Here is an 18,926-nt window from a genome sequence, read left to right as displayed (position 1 = left end):
GAGACACGGGAGATTTGTTTTTGTACAAGGTTAGGAGGATAATTACAGTCAGTGAAGGGTTCACTGAGACCCTCGGTATATTTCGAGAGGGACTGCTCGTCACTGCAGATGCAATGACCATGGGTGGCTAGGCTGTACAGAAGGGACTACTTTGTATGGAACAGGTGACAGCTGTCGAAGTGGAGATACTGCTGGTGGTTAGTAGGTTTGATATGGACGGATCCCCCCCCCCCTCCTCCTCCTCCTCCTCCCCCCTCCTCCTCCCCCTCCATCTAACCTGCAGCACTTCACTGTCTGCCACCCCTACTATACTATCCCTCCCCCTCCCTGCCCCAGCCTCCTCCTCGCCCCCACTCTGTCGCCACTCCCATCATGCACTGGTGCTGCTGCTGCTTGCAGTGTGGTTTCAGTTGCCTGAGACTGCAGTCGTGTGTGGGTCACGTTTGTGTGTGCACATGTGTGGGTGTGTGCGTATATCTGTCTATTGTTGATGAAGGCCTTAATGGTCGAAAGCTATAATTGTGAGAGTCTTTTTGTTGAGCCTGTCTTTGACTCAGCATCCCCACTATGTGGTGAGTAGCAACTTTCCTTCTCATAATATAGCCAATAATAAAAGCAAGACACAAAATCATCGGCTCATCGTCATTGGCCAAGGGATCACGTATACAGTTTTGCATATATGGCTGCACATTTATTGCCTGAAGCTAGCCAATAAAATTAAGTTTCATGGAAACAATATATGAGAAGAATGATGAATGTTTCAAATTTCTAATAAATAAAACGTAGTTGCTGATATTTGTTTTATGGGCATAAGGCCGTAGTCAAAAACATAATTTTCTCTCCAGTGTTCCATATTCCAGTGCTGGAGACATCATCAGAGGCTTTAATACAAGCAACTGTTGATTTTTGACGTCGTCAGATCTCTGCCTAAGATTGCAGAGTCGCACTGACTTATGATATGGAGCTTGTAGTGGGGGAAGATTTGGTACTGTTCATTTGATTTAGTACTAAGGCCCACAACTTGTCTAATTTCAATTGATTTTCTTTTCTTTTAAAGTTTTTTTTTGTGGTTGACACAATCAAAGCATGTATCAAAATTACAAAATATACTAACGGATGTTGTAACTGAATGTTACTATCAATTCAGCCCAGAAATCCATGGAAGCAGAAAAGTTATTATGTACTGTTGGTCTGTAAAAGGTGGCGCTATGCGTGCTTGTAATAACTATCGGGGGAGATCAAAAAGTTGCCATTCAGAGGCCTTACAATCCAGAATTGGTATGCCAACTGGATAAAATTGCTTTGAGCATAAGGACAATGATCCCACTGACACCAGGTTGAAGATACCTGTTTGGTAAAACACTGTGTTCTGCTGTGTGAAAGGGACTGAAGGCATGACAATCTCATGGGGAGAAATGAGGACTACAGGACAGGTGCTAGAGTGTCTCCCATTTTAGATGGCGTAACTTCTGCCTTACGACATTTGCAATATGGGAATGTGCATTATCATGAAGCAGCAGCACCCCTTCTTGCACCATTCCACGGCAGTGGTTTTCGACAGATAAGTTTCCCCGTACACATTCTTCATTTGCTGATTATCTTTCGGCAGCCAAGAGAGGAATAATGGTACATTGGTCCTCTTAGATGCATTTGGTAGTAACATCACCACAGTTGACATTTCTTCATTTACTGCATATTAGTCAGAAAACTGTGAATGCCACACTAATCCCTTGCCTTCAATTTGGTGCTTATATACCTGCATCAGAGTCTCACTACATTGCTTACATGCTGTAGCAATGCCCTCAAACAGAAACATTTTGATGGCCCCATATACATACGCATTTGCTCAGCAGTACAGCACTAGAAGAGAAATGTGACAACACAATAAGAATTAACCAGTAACATTTGTTAACAATGATTGTGTACAATTTACTTAACTTCTGGTAACAGTTTGATGCTTGGCACTTGAGATCCTATACCTAATCCTATGAAATTCTAAATAACTGTGCTCTCTCTTGTCAGTCTGTGATTTAGTTGCTATGATTGAATGTATTATGCAAACCCTCCTAGTCAACTGTCTTGTTGCTCAATAAATAGCGACTGCTACATCAGAACCGTATTCTTCTGAACAGAACTGCCAGAACTCATGTTCTGTGTAACTGTAGGAATTGTAGCAACAGCTGGAGCCACAAGAACTGAGTGTCAGTGGCAGAAGGATTTCCATCTTCACCAGTACTAAGCATAAGCGAAGTAGTCCAGGATTGACAGTGCTGTCTCTGGAATTGGGCAACATTGTGTGCAGATGTATTTGGTATCCTATTGCTTGTTAAATAGCAACTGCTAAGTCAAAACTGTATTCTTCTGAACAGATCTTGTGAACTGTATAGCTGCAGGAACTGTAGGGACTGCCAGAGCTGCAGGAACTAAGTGATCATCGGCGGCCCATCATCTGATGTGCCTGTTGGCAGAAGGATCCCCATCTGCACCAGTAGTAGGCTGAACCAAAGTAGTCCTACCTTCCAAACTTTACAGAAGCTCTCCTGCGAACCATGCAGGAGAGCTTCTGTAAAGTTTGGAAGGTAGGAGACGAGATACTGGCAGAAGTAAAGCTGTGAGGACCGGGCGTGAGTCGTGCTTCGGTGGCTCAGTTGGTGGAGCACTTGCCCGCGAAAGACGAAGGTCCCGAGTTCGAGTCTCGGTCGGGCACACAGTTTTAATCTGCCAGGAAGTTTCAATTATTTATTAGTTTGTGATACACGAGTTTTTCATATGATCTGAAAATAATGGGCTAGCATATTTTAGTATGTCTGTCTCTGTAACTGGGTGGTCAGTGTAAATGTCCTCCAAGCGGAGGGCCCAGATTCGATTCCTGGTACTGCTGGGGTTATTTCCTTGGTTGGAGGACTGGAGCCGGGTGCTCTCAGCCTCATGAGGCCATCTGAGGGGCTGCATGATTGAGAGGTCTAAACATCGACAGTGGCTGACCCCATGCCCCTCCCCACCAAATTCAGATGATGCCGTACAGTGGAGCATGTCACTGCAGCAGGTTTAAGTGCTCGTTTTTCCCACATGCCGTTTGAGAGTGGAAGGTAGAGGGACAGCATGAAGGTGTTTCATTGAACCCTCTTCCAGGCACTTGATTGTGAATAGCAGAGTAATCACGTAGATGTAGATGTACATCACATGGTCTTTGAGGCCTGAGAAGGGCCTGATCGCGGTGTTTTTATTATTATTATTATAATTATTGTTATTATTATTATTATTAATATTTGTTCTTCATGGTCAGGTACACTATCAACTATTGGTTTGTGAAATTTAAAATTTTCCTGGTGAATTAAATGTTGGAAGAGATTTTGGGATTGCAGTCAGTTGTCGTAAATGTCACTCAATGATATTTTGACTGGCAGGTGTCCAGACAAAGTATCGTGGAGTGGAGTTTATGACTGACTGACTGCAATCCCGAAATCTTGTCAAACTATTGTGTTTACATCTGAACCACTGAAGGTTATTGGGCCTGAAGGCAAGTTGTCAGTGGCTTTTGCACTGTGTCCTTCAGTTCTCATAGTGAATAGTTCTCTAGTCAAGTCTGCATAACCTTATTAAAACTTAATAAACGCAAACATGGTCCATAGTACATTGTAATGCGATGTTTATTTAATTTTATTTTCAACTATGTGTCTTTGTCAAGCACCTGTAAAACGAACATCGAAAAGCACTAAATGGTCTGCATACATCATCATGTATAAATAACACTTTACATACCTCACACTAAGAAAAAACATTGCTGTACAAACTCTTTACTTACATTTGTAACATCTGTATCTCATGTCATTTTCAAATCACTCTTAATTGCAAGTAAAAAGTAGCCACATTCTGTCATTTTAGAAAAGGATCCACACTACAGTGAGACCTTTCAAGACCGTATTCTGAATGTTGCTCTATGTACAACAATGTGGTAACTGACAGCAGCTGGTAATTAGCTATCATAGATATATATTAATCCAAAAACTAGACTCTCGGTAGCACATGTCATAGGCATGTTTCATATATTGCTGGCGTGCCAGACTCAGTTGTCATGTATAAAAAGAGTCAGCGACCAAACAATACATTAAGTGTATACAAATGACATAAAACATTGTATACAGGCGTATCACCGGGCAAACTACATTATTATAAAGGTAATATTAACAAGAATATGTATGAGGTATGTACACAATTCAATAAATAATTGAAATAGAATACTCCGCAAATTGCTGGCTTGCCAGGTATAATGACTGCCTTATATTGTAAGTCATCAGGGTCTGAAAGCTATTTCTAGACAGAGGCCATACTTGCTATCTGTACAGAAAGAAAACCCACAGGATTTTTTAAAAATGTTAAATAACAAACAATTTACAATTATTTAATTGGATAGATAAAAAATCTACTCGCCAAGTGGCAGCAGAACACACACAGAAAAGACTGTTGTGATTGGCCAGCTTTTGGAGCCAGTGGCCGTTCAGGCAGAAGGGTTGAAGGAGAAAGAAGCAGCATGAAGGAGAAGGACTGGAGAGGTCTAGGAAAAGGGGTAGATTTTGGGAAAGTCACTGAGAACTGTGGGTCAGGGGATACTTACCGTACGGGATGAGAAGGAAAGACTTATTGTTGGGGAGTGCATCAGACGAGATTTGAAAACCTGAGAGCTTAAAGGTGGAAGAGAGCGTAATATGCAAGACAGAGATTACTACTAAAACATTGTGCACAAGAGTGAAAAGCTAAGTGACTGTACTTAACAGAGGTGAGAGAGGGGCAGTGAACAATAGACGGGAAAGTCAATGAAAGATGTAGAAAACTAAACTAGAGTGAAGCAAAGAGCAGTTACAGTGAAGAAACGTTTAAGTGGATTCCAGTTCCTCCATCTCATCTTTTCTTCACTGTAACTACTCTCTGCTTCACTCCGTTTTAGTTTTCTACAACTTTCATTGTCTTTCCCGTGTATTTTTCACTGCCCCCCCTCCCACATCTGCTAAGTACAATGCACTTAGCTTTTAACTCTTGTGCATAATGTTTTAGTAGTAAATCTCTGTCTTGCATATTACCCTGTTTTCTGCCTTTAAGCTTTCAGGTTTTCAAATCTCATCCGATGCATTCCCCAATAATCAATCTTTCCTTCTCATTCCATATGGTAAGTCTCTCCTGACCCGCAGTTCTGGGTGAGTTTCCCAAAGTCTACCCCTTTTCCTAGACCTCTCCAGTCTCCAGTCCTTTTCCTTCACCCTTCTTCCTTCCCCTTCAACACTTCTGCCTGGAGGAGGAGCCACTGGCTCTGAAAGCTTGCCAATCACAACAGTCTTTTATGCATGTGTACTGCCACCACTTGGTGAGTAGATTTTTTTTATCTATTCAATTAAATAATTTTATCAATAATTAAACAATATACAAGGTGTGGAAGTGTGGCAACCAAATGTCACCTGCGTTATAAAATGTATCAACCAGTATTTGGAACATCAAGTACTTTATGACTCACAGTGATTGATAGTATCATAAAATACATTTAAAAACCTTATAACAATGAAAACAATCAGTTTTTGACAAAATTATTTAATTAGGTAGATAAAAAATATACTCAGCAAGCGGTGGCTGAACACACATATTAAAGAAGGTTGTAATTAGGCAAGCTTTTGGAGCCAGTGGGTCCTGCTTCAGGTTATGCCCTGAGTTATCGGTCTTCAAATCACAGTCTGGCTCTACAGCTTCACTTCTGCCAGCACGTATCTCATAGTTTCCAAACTTGATCGAATTTTACTTGCATATTTTGCTCAACTAGGACTCTTGGAAGAAAGGATGTTACTAAGAAGTTCTGAGACAGTTCACACTTTGCTGCAGAATAAAAGATTCTTCCTTTAATAACCCCTAGGTTGCGCCTGAGCCATTTTCCATTGGATTCTTTCCTCCAAGAAAACTAGTTAAGAGGGATATGCAGTTCACCCTTCCCACATGAGATAGTGGAAGCTTTGGATTAAAGGAATCAGGTAGATGCAGTATCTGTTGATTTCTGAAAAGCATTTGACTCAGTACCACACCTACACTTGTTGTCAAAAGTATGATCGTATGGGGTATCAAGTGAAATTTGTGTCTGGACTGAGGAGTTTTTGGTAGGGAGGATGCAACTTGTTATCGTGGATGGAGAGTTATCATCAGGTGTACCCCAGGGAAGTGGGTTGGGACCTTTGCTGTTCATGTTGTATATTAATGACCTTGCAGACCATATTAGTAGTAAAATCAGATTTTTTTGTAGATGATGCAGTTATCTGTACTGAAGTACTATCTGAAAAAATCTGCATAAATATTCAGTCACATTTTGATAAGATTTCAAAGTGGTGCAGACGCTGGCAACATGCTTTAAATGTTCAGAGCTGTAAAATTGTGCACTTCACAATATTGCTCGAGTGTGTGGGACCCATACCACACAGGGCTAACAAGGGATATTGAATGTATACAGAGAAGGAGAGAAGTTTGGAAAGTAAGAGAAAGATAATAACTGAAATGGAGCTGTGAGTGTGGGTCGGGAATTGCCTGTACAGCTCAGTCAATAAAAGCACTATCCACAAAAGGGATACTCTAGGTTTGACTCTTGAACCAGAATACAGTTTTAATATGCTAAAAAGATTCAAGCTAATTTACTCTGTAGACCAAGTGAAACTGTTAGAATGTTGTTAGAGCCTTTTTATCTCATGAACTAATGAATTTGATGAATTTCTGGAACCTATGAAAAAATCTGTGCCACAAATAACAATTTCTGTGTCTAACAGGAAACACTGACATGCACACATCGCAAGACGCTTGAGGGACATTCTTATGGAGTTGCCTACATTGCATGGAGTCCGGATAGCACACACTTGGTGGCCTGTGGACCTGAAGACTGCCCAGAGCTGTGGATCTGGAACATCGAGTCAGACGAGTTACGTGTTAAGGTTTCGCATTCGCCTGAGGACTCCCTTACCTCCTGCTCATGGCATCGTGACGGCAAAAAATTTGTTACGGGTGGCATCCGTGGGCAGTTTTATCAGTGTGTGAGTACATTTGTAAGTCTCAATAACTGTTTTTAAGTCTGTAGTGATTTAATAGTAAGTAGCTTGTAGTTGTACAAATATATTGGTAACATGGCAGTAATTTATAATTATATAAAAAAAGAATATTGAATTCCAAAAATTGTTAAATTTATTAATGATAGAGAGGCTGCCCAGAGTCCAGAAATACACAAAAATAGATCAAAAGTACTCATAATTTTCAGACAATAGGCCTCATCTTATGGAAGCTGAAATAAGTTGGTTTGTGAAGGTTAGTGTGCTTTTTGGGGTACATGGTGGCAGATTACTTAAAATTCAGACCATTTTGTAAGGTAAGGGGGAGGAGACCGTCAAAGATGAAGGCAACGGCAACGGAAAGGGTAGGAGGTTAAAGACAGTTCTACTGTCTTCAGTTCAGAGATAACCTGAGGAATGGGTAGAGTGAGCAGTAAAGATAATTTGAAGAGGAAGAGAAAATTACAGGTAAAAGGAATAATGTTATTGACAAATAAATAATTAATGGAATGAAAGGGAAAGAAAAAGGTTGAGAAGAGAATGAGTATAAAGCAAGAGAAGTTAAACCAGAAAAAGTAACAAGAAGAAAAAAAGGAAGGGTTCCTGTGGAAGGAGAATAAAAAGGTAAGTAAATAAATAAAATAAGATTATATTCCAACAAGTATAGGAAAAAAAGTACAGTTTAGACTTTCAGAGGTTAAAACTAGAAGGTTGGTGGGATGAGAGGATATATTGGAGAGCAACTCTTATCCCTGCAGTTCAGGGAAACTGGCACTGATGAGAGGAGTGCAAGTGGTCTGTGTGATCAACCAGCAGAGCATGTTTGGCCTCTGGGCTCTGGACATCCCTAAAGCACACATTTCTTCTGTATCATTCACACATTCTGACAGTTAAGTGTGTGTGTGTGTGTGTGTGTGTGTGTGTGTGCGCGCACACGCGTGCTTGCATGCACGTATGCATATGCCTGCATATGTGTACATTTGAGTCTGTTAGCTATGAGGAAGGACGTTATTCGAAAGATAAATCTTGTTCATTTGCTTATGGCCTGTTCAGTGCCTCAGCAAGGAGAGTGGTTCGCTTTTTTCCATCCATTGTTCATATTCTTGCCAGTATTCTCCAGATAGTATTGAGGATTTGTGTAACTAGACAATACCAGTATATTTCTATGGGTGTCTTAATATCCATACCTCTATCTTCAACATTTCATGTGTATTTCCTACCATGGTATTTGCCTGACAGGGCTCCTGCTGTGGCACCTATTGTGGCATCCTGAAACTGTACTTGCTCATGACTTTCGTTGCATTGTGAAAACATTTAAATTACACTTCCAATCATCTCTAATTGGAACTCTGTCTTCACAGGATCTTGAAGGCAATGTACTTGACTCGTGGGAAGGAGTGCGTGTGAATTGCCTTTGGTGTCGCAGTGATGGAAAGACAGTCCTTGCAGCAGATACCCATCATCGTGTTCGTGCCTACAACTTTGATGAGCTTTCTGACTATAACATGTAAGTTTTTCAGTGCTCTAAAAATTTATATTGTTGCTGGATGATGAATGCCTAAGTACCTTCTCAGATTGCAGTTACAATGTAAGTGATTTGGTGAACAGATCTGGATGACAGAGAAGAAATTGATTTGGTAATACAATATAACTAACCAAATCATGACAGGAAGCACCTGTTGACATAATATACCAATATTATATTTTAGAGAAAATAATTTAACTACTGCCAGTTAATTTTTGACTTCTGATGAGTGTTTGTTGATGTGATGCTCTCATGGGATGAGAGTTTGTTACTGAGTATGCCAAAGGGTCTGTGGCAGTTTCAGATTTGCCATTGAGGATTTTAAAAAAATTAATGGTAAGACACATTGTATAAAATTGCTTGCTTTGTGTTGACATAAATCGGAGCAGAATTTATGGAAAGAAACTGTCAATACAGACATAACTTACACTGACTGGGCGTTGTGCCATGGAGGAACACAATGACCATCCTGTAAACAAAATTCTAACCTATGTCCCTCGTACTGATGCCCTTGTGGCTGTTGAACAATACCACTCCCAACATCCTTCTGACTCCAAACCCACAGCCTCATTCCTTCCCCCCAGGGGATCCACAACTCTTTTGTGGATACGTGCGTAGCGAGCACGGGATCCCGAGCTGATGTGGCCTTCCTTCCTTTCCGGGCTGCATACCTTCCCTTTCCGCATCCTTCCCCATCCCCCATCTTTGCCCCCCCCCCCCCCCCCTCACCTCTGGCTCTTTCCTTACCTTTCTCCCCCTCTGGGGGTCTGGTTTGTGCCTACGTCCGGAGACGGACCCTTGTAAATGTACCACACTCTTCGCCTTCCTTGCTTGTAAGTCTTCATCCTTCCTTTGTCCTTCTCTTTTCCTTACCTCTTCTCTCTACCCTTTTCTCCGCTGCGGCGTTTGAGACCTCTTCTTTCCTTTCCCTTTCTCTCTCTTCCTCCCTGTGCGTGTTTGAAGGCCGACCCACGCACTTCCATGCGTAGCCGGTGACGGGGTAACGCGTAATTCCCCACCCCGGGTAGACAGGTAGGACACGTATGTACCCCCTGGTAACGGCCAGGCCCAGGGAGGGGTGATTACCCGAGCTTGATACCTTCCAAAAGTGCCGATTGGTCCCTCCGTCCGTTTGTCGGGAGGTGTGACCTGAGGTGTGAACAATCACCTAAGGCGGGAGTGCCCTCAGAGAGGGCCCCCACAAGGGAGGAGCGTGTCATCGGAGACGCCGGTAATCATGGGGGATTCTTCCGCAATGGTTTCCTCACCTTTCACTATGTCTGCTCACAAATGTAAGTTCACTGAGTCTCAACCACAGTCAGTTCTTCCATCGTTGCCACAGTTCCTTGTTGTTTCTCGGTCTGACGAAGGTCACGACTTCTCCACGGTCAACCCTTTCATTATTCAGAAAGGTGTCGACGCAATTGCAGGTCCTGTAAAGTCTTGTACCAGATTACGGAATGGCACCCTGTTGTTAGAAACAGTCAGTGCCCTCCAGGCACAAAAATTGCTGCGTACCTCACTACTACACACCTTCCCTGTCCGGGTGGAACCGCACCGTACCTTAAATTCCTCGCGTGGAGTCGTTTATACACGCTCCCTCGATGGACTGTCTGACGAAGAAATTCAGCACTACCTGTCTGACCAGGGCGTAACGGCTGTTCATAGGGTTATGAAAAGGGTTGACACGAACATCATTCCAACCCGCACTGTCTTCTTGACATTTGACAAAGTTCAACTCCCATCGAAAATCAAAGCCGGCTATGAGATAATTTCCGTTCGCCCTTACGTCCCAAACCCTACGCGTTGCTATCGGTGCCAGCGGTTCAATCACACCAGCCAGTCCTGTTCCAATCCGGCCAAATGTGTTACGTGTGGCAGGGATGCCCATGAGGGTGCTTGTCCACCTCCATCCCCTCGCTGCATCAACTGTATGGGTGACCACGCCGCTTCCTCTCGAGATTGTCCCGTTTTTAAGGACGAAAAGCTCATCTAGGAAATTAAGAGTAAAGGAAAAGGTGTCGACCTTTGCTGCTCGAAAATTATTCGCCAGTCGACAGCCCACCGTGCCTCAGAAAGGAAAATACAGCACTGTCCTTGCTTCTCCTCGGCCAACAAAGGAGGCGGCCACGCAGACTTGCGACCTCACCTTTAGTGCCACGGTCGTCAGATCGGCCAGCGCAAAGATCGCCCGTTCAACCTCACCACTTTCGCCTGCCCACTCTCTGGCTCACCCTTCGTCGAGTTCTGCTAAATCTCGAGCCCAAAAGTCAGACACCAAGACTTCGAAAAAAGAGCATACTCGTGAAGAGTTTTTACGTACGGCAACTTCCCAACCATCGGTTCCTCCTTCCTCTAAACGTCATACTTCCAAGAAGGCTACAAAGAAACCCAGTTCCTCTCCTTCTCCGCCAAGGCGTGTCCCATCTACAGCACCACCTGGCGGAAGTCGCCCTCGGCCGTCTTCTGTGTCGCCAAGGCACACTGCTGGCGGCCGATCAACCGGCCGGTCGCTGGTGGCAGGAGCTGCTCCTGACCAACCTATGGATCAGGATCTTCTGCCTTCGGCTGAATGCCATTCCATGCTGTCGGTCGCAAGCTCCGAGCAGTCGTTGAGTTGACAGTGACCTTGGTCACATTCCTCCATTTTCTGTTCACCCTATGGCCATTATCCACTGGAATATCAGCGGTATTCGAGCCAATCGGGATGAATTGTCGATCCTCTTACAATCCTACTCGCCGGTCATCTTCTGTCTTCAGGAAACAAAGCTGCGTCCCCATGACCGCTTTATTCTCCCTCATTTTCAGTCCGTCCGATATGATCTCCCCTCTGTTGAAGGCACTCCAGCACATGGAGGACTCATGATTCTTCTCCATGAAACTCTCCATTATCACCCAATCCATTTAAACACTTCCTTCCAAGCTGTCGCCGTCCGTCTTTCCCTTTCCGGATACACGTTCTCTCTTTGTACTGTATACATTCCATCGTCCACACCAGTGGCACGAGCTGATGTCCTTCATCTTCTTGGTCAGCTTCCACCCCCATATTTGCTGGTTGGGGACTTCAATGCCCACCACCCGCTTTGGGGATCTCCACATCCTTGTCCACGTGGCTCACTATTGCTAGACGTCTTCCACCAAGCAGATCTAGTTTGCCTCAACACTGGGGTCCCTACGTTTTTGTCTGCCTCCACGACAAATTTATCTCATTTGGACCTTGCGGTAGGTACTGTTCCGCTAGCTCGGCGCTTCGAATGGTTCGCCCTTGATGATACACACTCGAGTGACCACTTTCCATGTGTCCTTAGACTGCAGCCTCAACAGCCATATATGCGCCCGCGATGCTGGAAGTTTGCCCAAGCCGATTGGACACTTTTTTCGTCTCTAGCGACATTCGATGACCGTCACTTTCCCAGCGTCGACGATGAGGTCACACATATTACCGACGTTATTCTTACAGCTGCGGAACATTCAATACCACGCACCTCCGAATTGCCCCGGCGCCCCGCAGTTCCTTGGTGGAACGAGGCATGCCGTGATGCACTCCGTGAGCGGCGACGTGCTCTCCGCGTTTTCCGCCACCATCCTACTTTGGCCAACTGTATCCGCTATAAGCAGCTCCGAGCGCGATGCCGTCGTGTCATCCGCGATAGCAAGAAGGCAAGCTGGAAATTCTTTATTAGCTCATTGAACACCTTCACTCCCTCCTCGGAAGTTTGGAGTCGGCTTCGACGGTTCTCAGGCGCGCCTAGTTTCTCCCCAGTCTCTGGGATCACTGTCGCGCATGATACATTAGTGGACCCCATCGCAATTTCTAACTCGTTGGGTCAGCACTTTGCCGAGATTTCAAGCTCTTCAAATTACCCGCCAGCGTTTCTCCCGAAGAAACGTTACTGCGGAAGTGCGACATCTTGCTTTCTCCTCTCAAAATCGCGAAAGCTACAATACTGTTTTCTCCTTGCAGGAACTCCAACATGCACTCTCTTCTTCTCGCTCCTCCGCCCCAGGACCGGATGGTATCCACGTCCAAATGTTGCTGCATTTATCAACCCATAGTCTGCGTTACCTCCTTCGCCTTTATAATCGAATTTGGACCGACAGTACTTTTCTCAGACGATGGCGGGAAGCTATCGTCGTTCCTGTTCCGAAACCTGGAAAGGACAAACATCTCCCCTCTAGCTATCGCCCCATTTCTCTCACGAGTAGTGTCTGTAAGGTTTTGGAGCGTATGGTGAATTACCGTTTAGCGTGGTGGCTGGAATCCCGCAGTCTTTTAACACCTGCCCAATGTGGATTCCGAAAGCATCGTTCTGCAGTTGACCATCTTGTTGCTCTCTCCACTTATATCATGAACAATTTTCTCTGGAAACGCCAAACAGTAGCAATATTTTTTGATCTGGAGAGAGCATACGATACCTGTTGGAGGACAGGCATCCTCCGCACACTGTTCTCTTGGGGGCTTTCGAGGCCGGCTGCCCCTTTTTCTTCGCGAATTTATGGCAGAGCGCACATTTAGGGTGCGGGTGAACACTACTCTCTCCCGTACTTTCTCCAAAGAAAACGGGGTACCCCAGGGCTCCGTGCTGAGTGTTGTACTGTTTGCCATCGCTATAAATCCAATTATGGATTGTCTCCTTCCTGATGTCTCGGGCTCCCTCTTTGTGGATAATTTTGCGATCTACTACAGCTCTCAACGGACCAGCCTTGTTGAACGACGTCTTCAAGGATGTCTCGATCGCCTCCACTCTTGGAGCATCGAAACAGGCTTCCGTTTCTCTCCCAGTAAGACCGTTTGTGTTAATTTTTGGCGACGTAAGGAGTTTCTTCCGCCCTCCTTACATCTAGGACCTGTCAACCTTCCGTTTTCAGACGTCGCTAAATTCTTGGGTCTTATGTTTGACAGAAAACTGTGCTGGTCCTCCGACGTTTCCTATCTTTCGGCTCGCTGTCTGCGATCGCTTAACACCCTCCGTGTCCTGAATGGTACCTCCTGGGGAGCGGACCGAGTGGTCCTTCTCCGCCTCTATCGCGCCTTAGTGCGCTCGAAATTGGATTATGGAAGCATAGTCTACTCCTCTGCTCAGCCGTCTATTCTTCGGCGTCTCGACTCTATCCACCACCGTGGATTACGTTTAGTGTCTGGAGCTTTTTACACTAGCCCTGTGGAAAGCCTTTATGCTGGGACTGCTGAACCTCCGCTGTCCAATCGGCGAGCAGTCCTTCTAAGTCGTTATGCTAGCCATCTGTCTTCCATGCCTGCTAATCCAGCCCATGACCTTTTTTTCGACGCCTCCCTTGATGTAGGGTATGTAGGCCGCTCCTCCTCCCTACTACCCCCGGGAGTCCGCTTCCGTCAACTGTTCAATTCTCTTTCCTTCCGCTTTCCTAAAACCTTCTTGACAACTTGGGGTACAGCACCGCCTTGGCTCCGTCCCCGGATCTGCCTGCTCCGTGACCTTTGTCGATTTCCCAAGGATGGTACCCCTACACTTGTTTATCGTCGGGCATTTGCTGCTCTATGTGCACAAATGACGGACGCCACATTTATTTACACCGACGGCTCGAAAACATCGTTAGGTGTAGGGAGTGCCTATATTGTTGGCGACACCCCAAATCAATTTCGGCTTCCCGACCAGTGTTCGGTGTATACTGCGGAGCTTTACGCTGTTCTCCAGGCTGTCCACTACATCTGCCGCCATCGGCGGATACAGTACGTTATCTGCTCAGATTCTCTCAGCTCTCTCCTCAGTCTCCAAGCTCTTTACCCTGTGCACCCTCTGGTCCACCGGATTCAGGACTGTCTGCGCTTGCTCCACCTGGGGGACGTCTCGGTGGCGTTCCTCTGGCTCCCGGGACACGCTGGTATCTGTGGGAATGAGGCGGCCGATATAGCGGCCAAGGCTGCAGTCTCTCTTCCTCGGCCAGCTATTCAGTCGCTTCCCTTCACCGATCTACGGAGCGGTTTATGTCGCAAAGTTGCTCATTTATGGCATGCGCATTGGTCAACACTTCCCCATAATAAATTGCGGGAAGTGAAAGCCCTTCCTTGCGCTTGGACCTCTTCCTCCCGAACGCGTCGTCGGGAGGAGGTAATTTTAGCTAGACTCCGGATAGGGCACTGTCTTTTTAGCCATCGACATCTTTTAATCGGCGATCCTCCCCCACTCTGTCCCCACTGCTCTCAGCTGTGGACGGTAAGACACCTTTTAATTGAATGCCCCTATTTTAATCCGTTATGCTCCCGTCTACAGCTATCGCCTGATCTATCGTCGATTTTAGCAGATGACACGCGCTCAGCCGACCGCGTTCTCCAGTTTATTAGTGACAGTGAAATGACGTCAGTCATTTGAAGCTTTTTTTGGGGTCAACCAACCCCTTTCTGTAGTGGATTTTTAAGCATTCCTTCTGCTTTTAGTTTCTCCAATTTTATGACTTTGTTCCCATTGCTGCTGGTTTTCATTTCGGTTTTTTACTGTTTCCTAAGTCACGGGCTGGGCGCTAATGACCATAGAAGTTTTGCGCCCTAAAACCTAAAACCAAAAATTAAACCAGCCTCATTCCTTACACATCTCACCAATTACATCCTCACATGCAACTTCTTCTCCTTTGAGAAGAAGACACATAAACAAATCCATGGCTCAACCATGGGCACTCGCATGGCAACGTCCTATGCCAACCTCTTTATGGGCCATCAGGAGGAAACCCTCCTAGGCTCCCAAAACCCCAAGCCCCCTTGTCTGGTACAGGATCATTGATGATATCTTGACCCGAGGGCAAGACACCCTACGCTCATTTCTCCACAAGCTCAACCCCCTTTTCCATCCGCTTCATCTGGTCCTCCTCAGCCCAGTGTGCCCCCTTCTTCCTTATCACTCAAACCATACATCTGTCCATTTCAAACCCATTAACACTCACAGAACGTACTTTTGACAGCTGTCACCCTTTCCAAACAAAAATGTTGCTCCCATTCAGCTTAGCCACCCATGGAAGGTGTATCTTGTGGACTGATGAGAATTTCTGTGCCCTGTATACTGAAGGTACCAAAATACCTTCACAAACAGGAATTCTCCCCCCCCCCCACCCCCCACCACCACCACCACTCCCTCCCAACCCCCACCCACACCCACCTACCCACCAAAATTTCCCAAAAACATAGTCTGCAAACTGATTTCTCTTATCATATCCTCAGACACACTTAATGATTCCACCACCCCTCAAAATCAACTGTAAAGGAGCATTCCCTTAAATCACCCAGTATCGCCCCTGACTGCAGCAACTGAACCATGTTCTTCACCATGGCTTGAACTATCATTATACCCAGAAATGAGGGATATGAAACCCATGACCCTTCCCACCCCTCGTTAAGTGGTATTCTGTGCCCATCCAACCTACACGTCATTCTGGTTCATCCCTATGCCACTCCCATTCCCAACTCCTTGCGCTACAAATGTCACATTCCTGTGGATGATCAAAATGTGGAAACTGCTGCATACACCCACCTAGCACATCCTACTCTTAGTTCTGTCATAGCTTATCCTATCCTGTCAGAGGTAGGAGTCTATGATGTATCTACTGCAATTTCTGCACAGTATTTTATGTGGACGTGACCACTAACCAGCTGTCAACTTTGATGAATGCCCTCCACCACACTGTGACCATGAATATAGTGGTGAACATGCTGCTGAGGACAACAGGCTCAATTTCAGTGGGCTGCTTCACAGTCTGTGCCCTCTTTATCTTCCCCTCCAGCACCAGATTTTCTGGACTTCACATATCGATGGGAACTATCCTTGCAACACATCCTTCACTCTAGTAATCGTCCTGGCCTCAATCTTCAGAAACTCACTGCACTCACACCCTCTACCCAGTTGCCTCCTGCTAGTGTGTCGCATTACTATCCTGCACACCTGTTGCCACCCTCCAAACCATCAGCTACCCCTCCCCAACCTCTCCTTCTGCTACTTTACTCCTAAAGTACTTTTCTTACCAAATTCCTTTATGGCATTTTTCAACCTTAAGTCACACAAATAATATGATAATCGGTTTTGACTTCATAGCTGACCATCATCAGAAGAGTGGTGAGGTACTATGTAACATACTCGGAAGTGCAGCTGAGACACCCTGGGATAGTAACTCCCCACTGTTTTAATACTGTCCCCTGTGTAATAAATTCACATCAACTGATGACTTTCTAAGAAGTTAGAACTGGTTATGATACCATTAGTGAGATGTAATACTGAGAAATACAGTAACATAAACTGTTATTTCCTTAGATTGACTTTCTTGATGTTTATTAAGCATAGTCATATTCTGCGTCCTTGTTTCTGAGTGAAATGGTATGCCAGTTGTAACCACACCCTGTGGAATAAATGCTAATTACTTACTATTTTAATGCAGTTGAACCTTGCAAATCTGTTCTTGGATCGTCCGACTCCCAGCTTAGCCCATCTATCTCATTCCCACTGTTTATTAGGACTCGTTAATGACCCATCATCTATGCTATTGATCAGTAGACATATGGGTACTGATAGGTGTTGTTGTTGGATCAGTTTTATTATGAAATAACTTGTGTCTAAGTCGATCAATAAGCTTTTTGTGCACACATTTGTCTTGTAAATCAGTAATAGTATTCTTGTCACTTATTAAAGTGTTTAAAACTAAATTATGGTCTGAATTAAATGTAAGCATGTGATGATGTCTTTGGTGGAGAAACTGAAAGTGCTTGAAAAGTTTTTAAAGTCATACAGTGACGATTGATGATGTGAAAGGACTGGAAATGTGCAAGACTTTGAAAAACCTATGAGTGAAATTGTAGACAGTGCTTTGTAGGTGTATTTTGAGCAGGAGAGGAGGAAAGGGAATCTGTTGTCAATCAGAAAGAAAAGGCACTGATTTCATATGAAAAATTACAGGAAACTGAAAGGTTTATGGCCATTGAAGACTGGTTAGACATGGCATTCAAAATGTAATTATTCAGAGTGAGAAGCTGTCTGCTGATGAAACAGCTGCCAATGATTTTTTTCTGAAATTTGAAAACTTATTTATAGAGCTTAACCTGACCCCTGATCAGGCATATATAAAATTGACGAGTCTGTCTCGAACTACAAAATGCTCACTACAAGACCTCTTGCTACACAAAATCAGTCTGTAACAGTTACAAAACTTGCCAATTACTATTGCTCTTTGTATTACTGCTAATGACAGTCACAAGATGCCATTGTGATCAAAAAAGTGAATAAAGGGGGGAGGGGGGTTCAAAAACATTATTATTGTATCACTACTTGTATATTATTGAAACCAAAAGTGAACATAGATGGAATCCAGCCCATTTAAGGTATGGTTTTGTGACCAGTTAGTTCCTGTTGCTACAAGATACATAAAATAGAAAAACTCCCTAAATGTACCATATTGATACTTGACGATGCAACACCTCATCTGTCTGAAGATGAACTTTAAAAGAAGAAATAAAAGCTTTTTTTCTTCCTGCCAATGCAACATGTCTAATCCAACCCATGGACCAGGGATTCAGTGAGTGGCTGAAGAAGCAATATTGTCAAAAATACATTTGATCAACTTTAGAGAGGACCCAGGAAGGCAGGAGTTTGTTTCAAGTGATGCGACGGCAGCAGCTTGTTTAAAGCGATGAAATCAATAAATATAAAAGTTTTGATCTATACATTTGCCGTAGTTTGGGAAGAAATGTCAGCATCAATGCTAGAAAATCTTGTTGTAAATGAGGCAAAAATGAATGAAATTATAGGTGAAACATCAAAACGAGTGAAGAGAATTAAGATGAAACAGACAGTGCAACAATTGACGAAAGTAAAAAATAGAAACTCCAGCAATTTTGAGGCATTTGTGAACTTTACAGCTGGGTGTTGAGCCCAGTGATGTAAGTGAATGGAGCAGTACAGCTGACATTGACTGCACAATGGAAGAAGAATAACGGACAATCAAATCATTGACCCTGTAATTCAAAGAACCAATGAGAATGAGAAAGATCATGATAGCAACAAAGACAATGGCCTTTCAGCTCGAATATCAACTTACAGATGATCAAATTGTATTTGATGTAATGCTTCAGTACATTGAACAAAGCTCTACATCTACCCCAAAAGACATTTTGTGGATAGGTAATGGCAGAACATCGTGGCAAAATAAAGTTTGTTGTTTCCTAAGTGAAAGCTTATTACAGACCTGTTTTGAACTGCTTAAGAACAGAACATTTTTTACTGTGTGATCTCATGTTTTAAGCAGTTAATTGAAAAACAGTTGCGTGTCACTGCGGTACTGTAATAAGGTATGTACAGCTGTTAAACTTTCTCTCAAAGCAGCAA

General features: G+C 44.2%; 1 protein-coding gene across 1 annotated transcript in view; it reads left to right on the top strand.

Moving 5' to 3' along the window:
• The window catches only part of LOC126195399 (WD repeat-containing protein 26), a 161,331-nt gene that overhangs the window by 77,653 nt on the left and 64,752 nt on the right, over positions 1 to 18,926 (top strand). The window contains exons 8-9 of the mRNA XM_049933993.1: positions 6,792 to 7,052; positions 8,426 to 8,571. Coding sequence (XP_049789950.1) covers positions 6,792 to 7,052; positions 8,426 to 8,571 — 407 coding nt within the window. The remainder of the gene's footprint in view (positions 1 to 6,791; positions 7,053 to 8,425; positions 8,572 to 18,926) is intronic.

This window comes from Schistocerca nitens, chromosome 7 (genome assembly GCF_023898315.1).
Source record: "Schistocerca nitens isolate TAMUIC-IGC-003100 chromosome 7, iqSchNite1.1, whole genome shotgun sequence".
Lineage (NCBI taxonomy): Eukaryota > Metazoa > Arthropoda > Insecta > Orthoptera > Acrididae > Schistocerca > Schistocerca nitens.
Note: the sequence above shows the minus strand (reverse complement) of the source record. Positions and strands in the feature narration are given on the sequence as shown.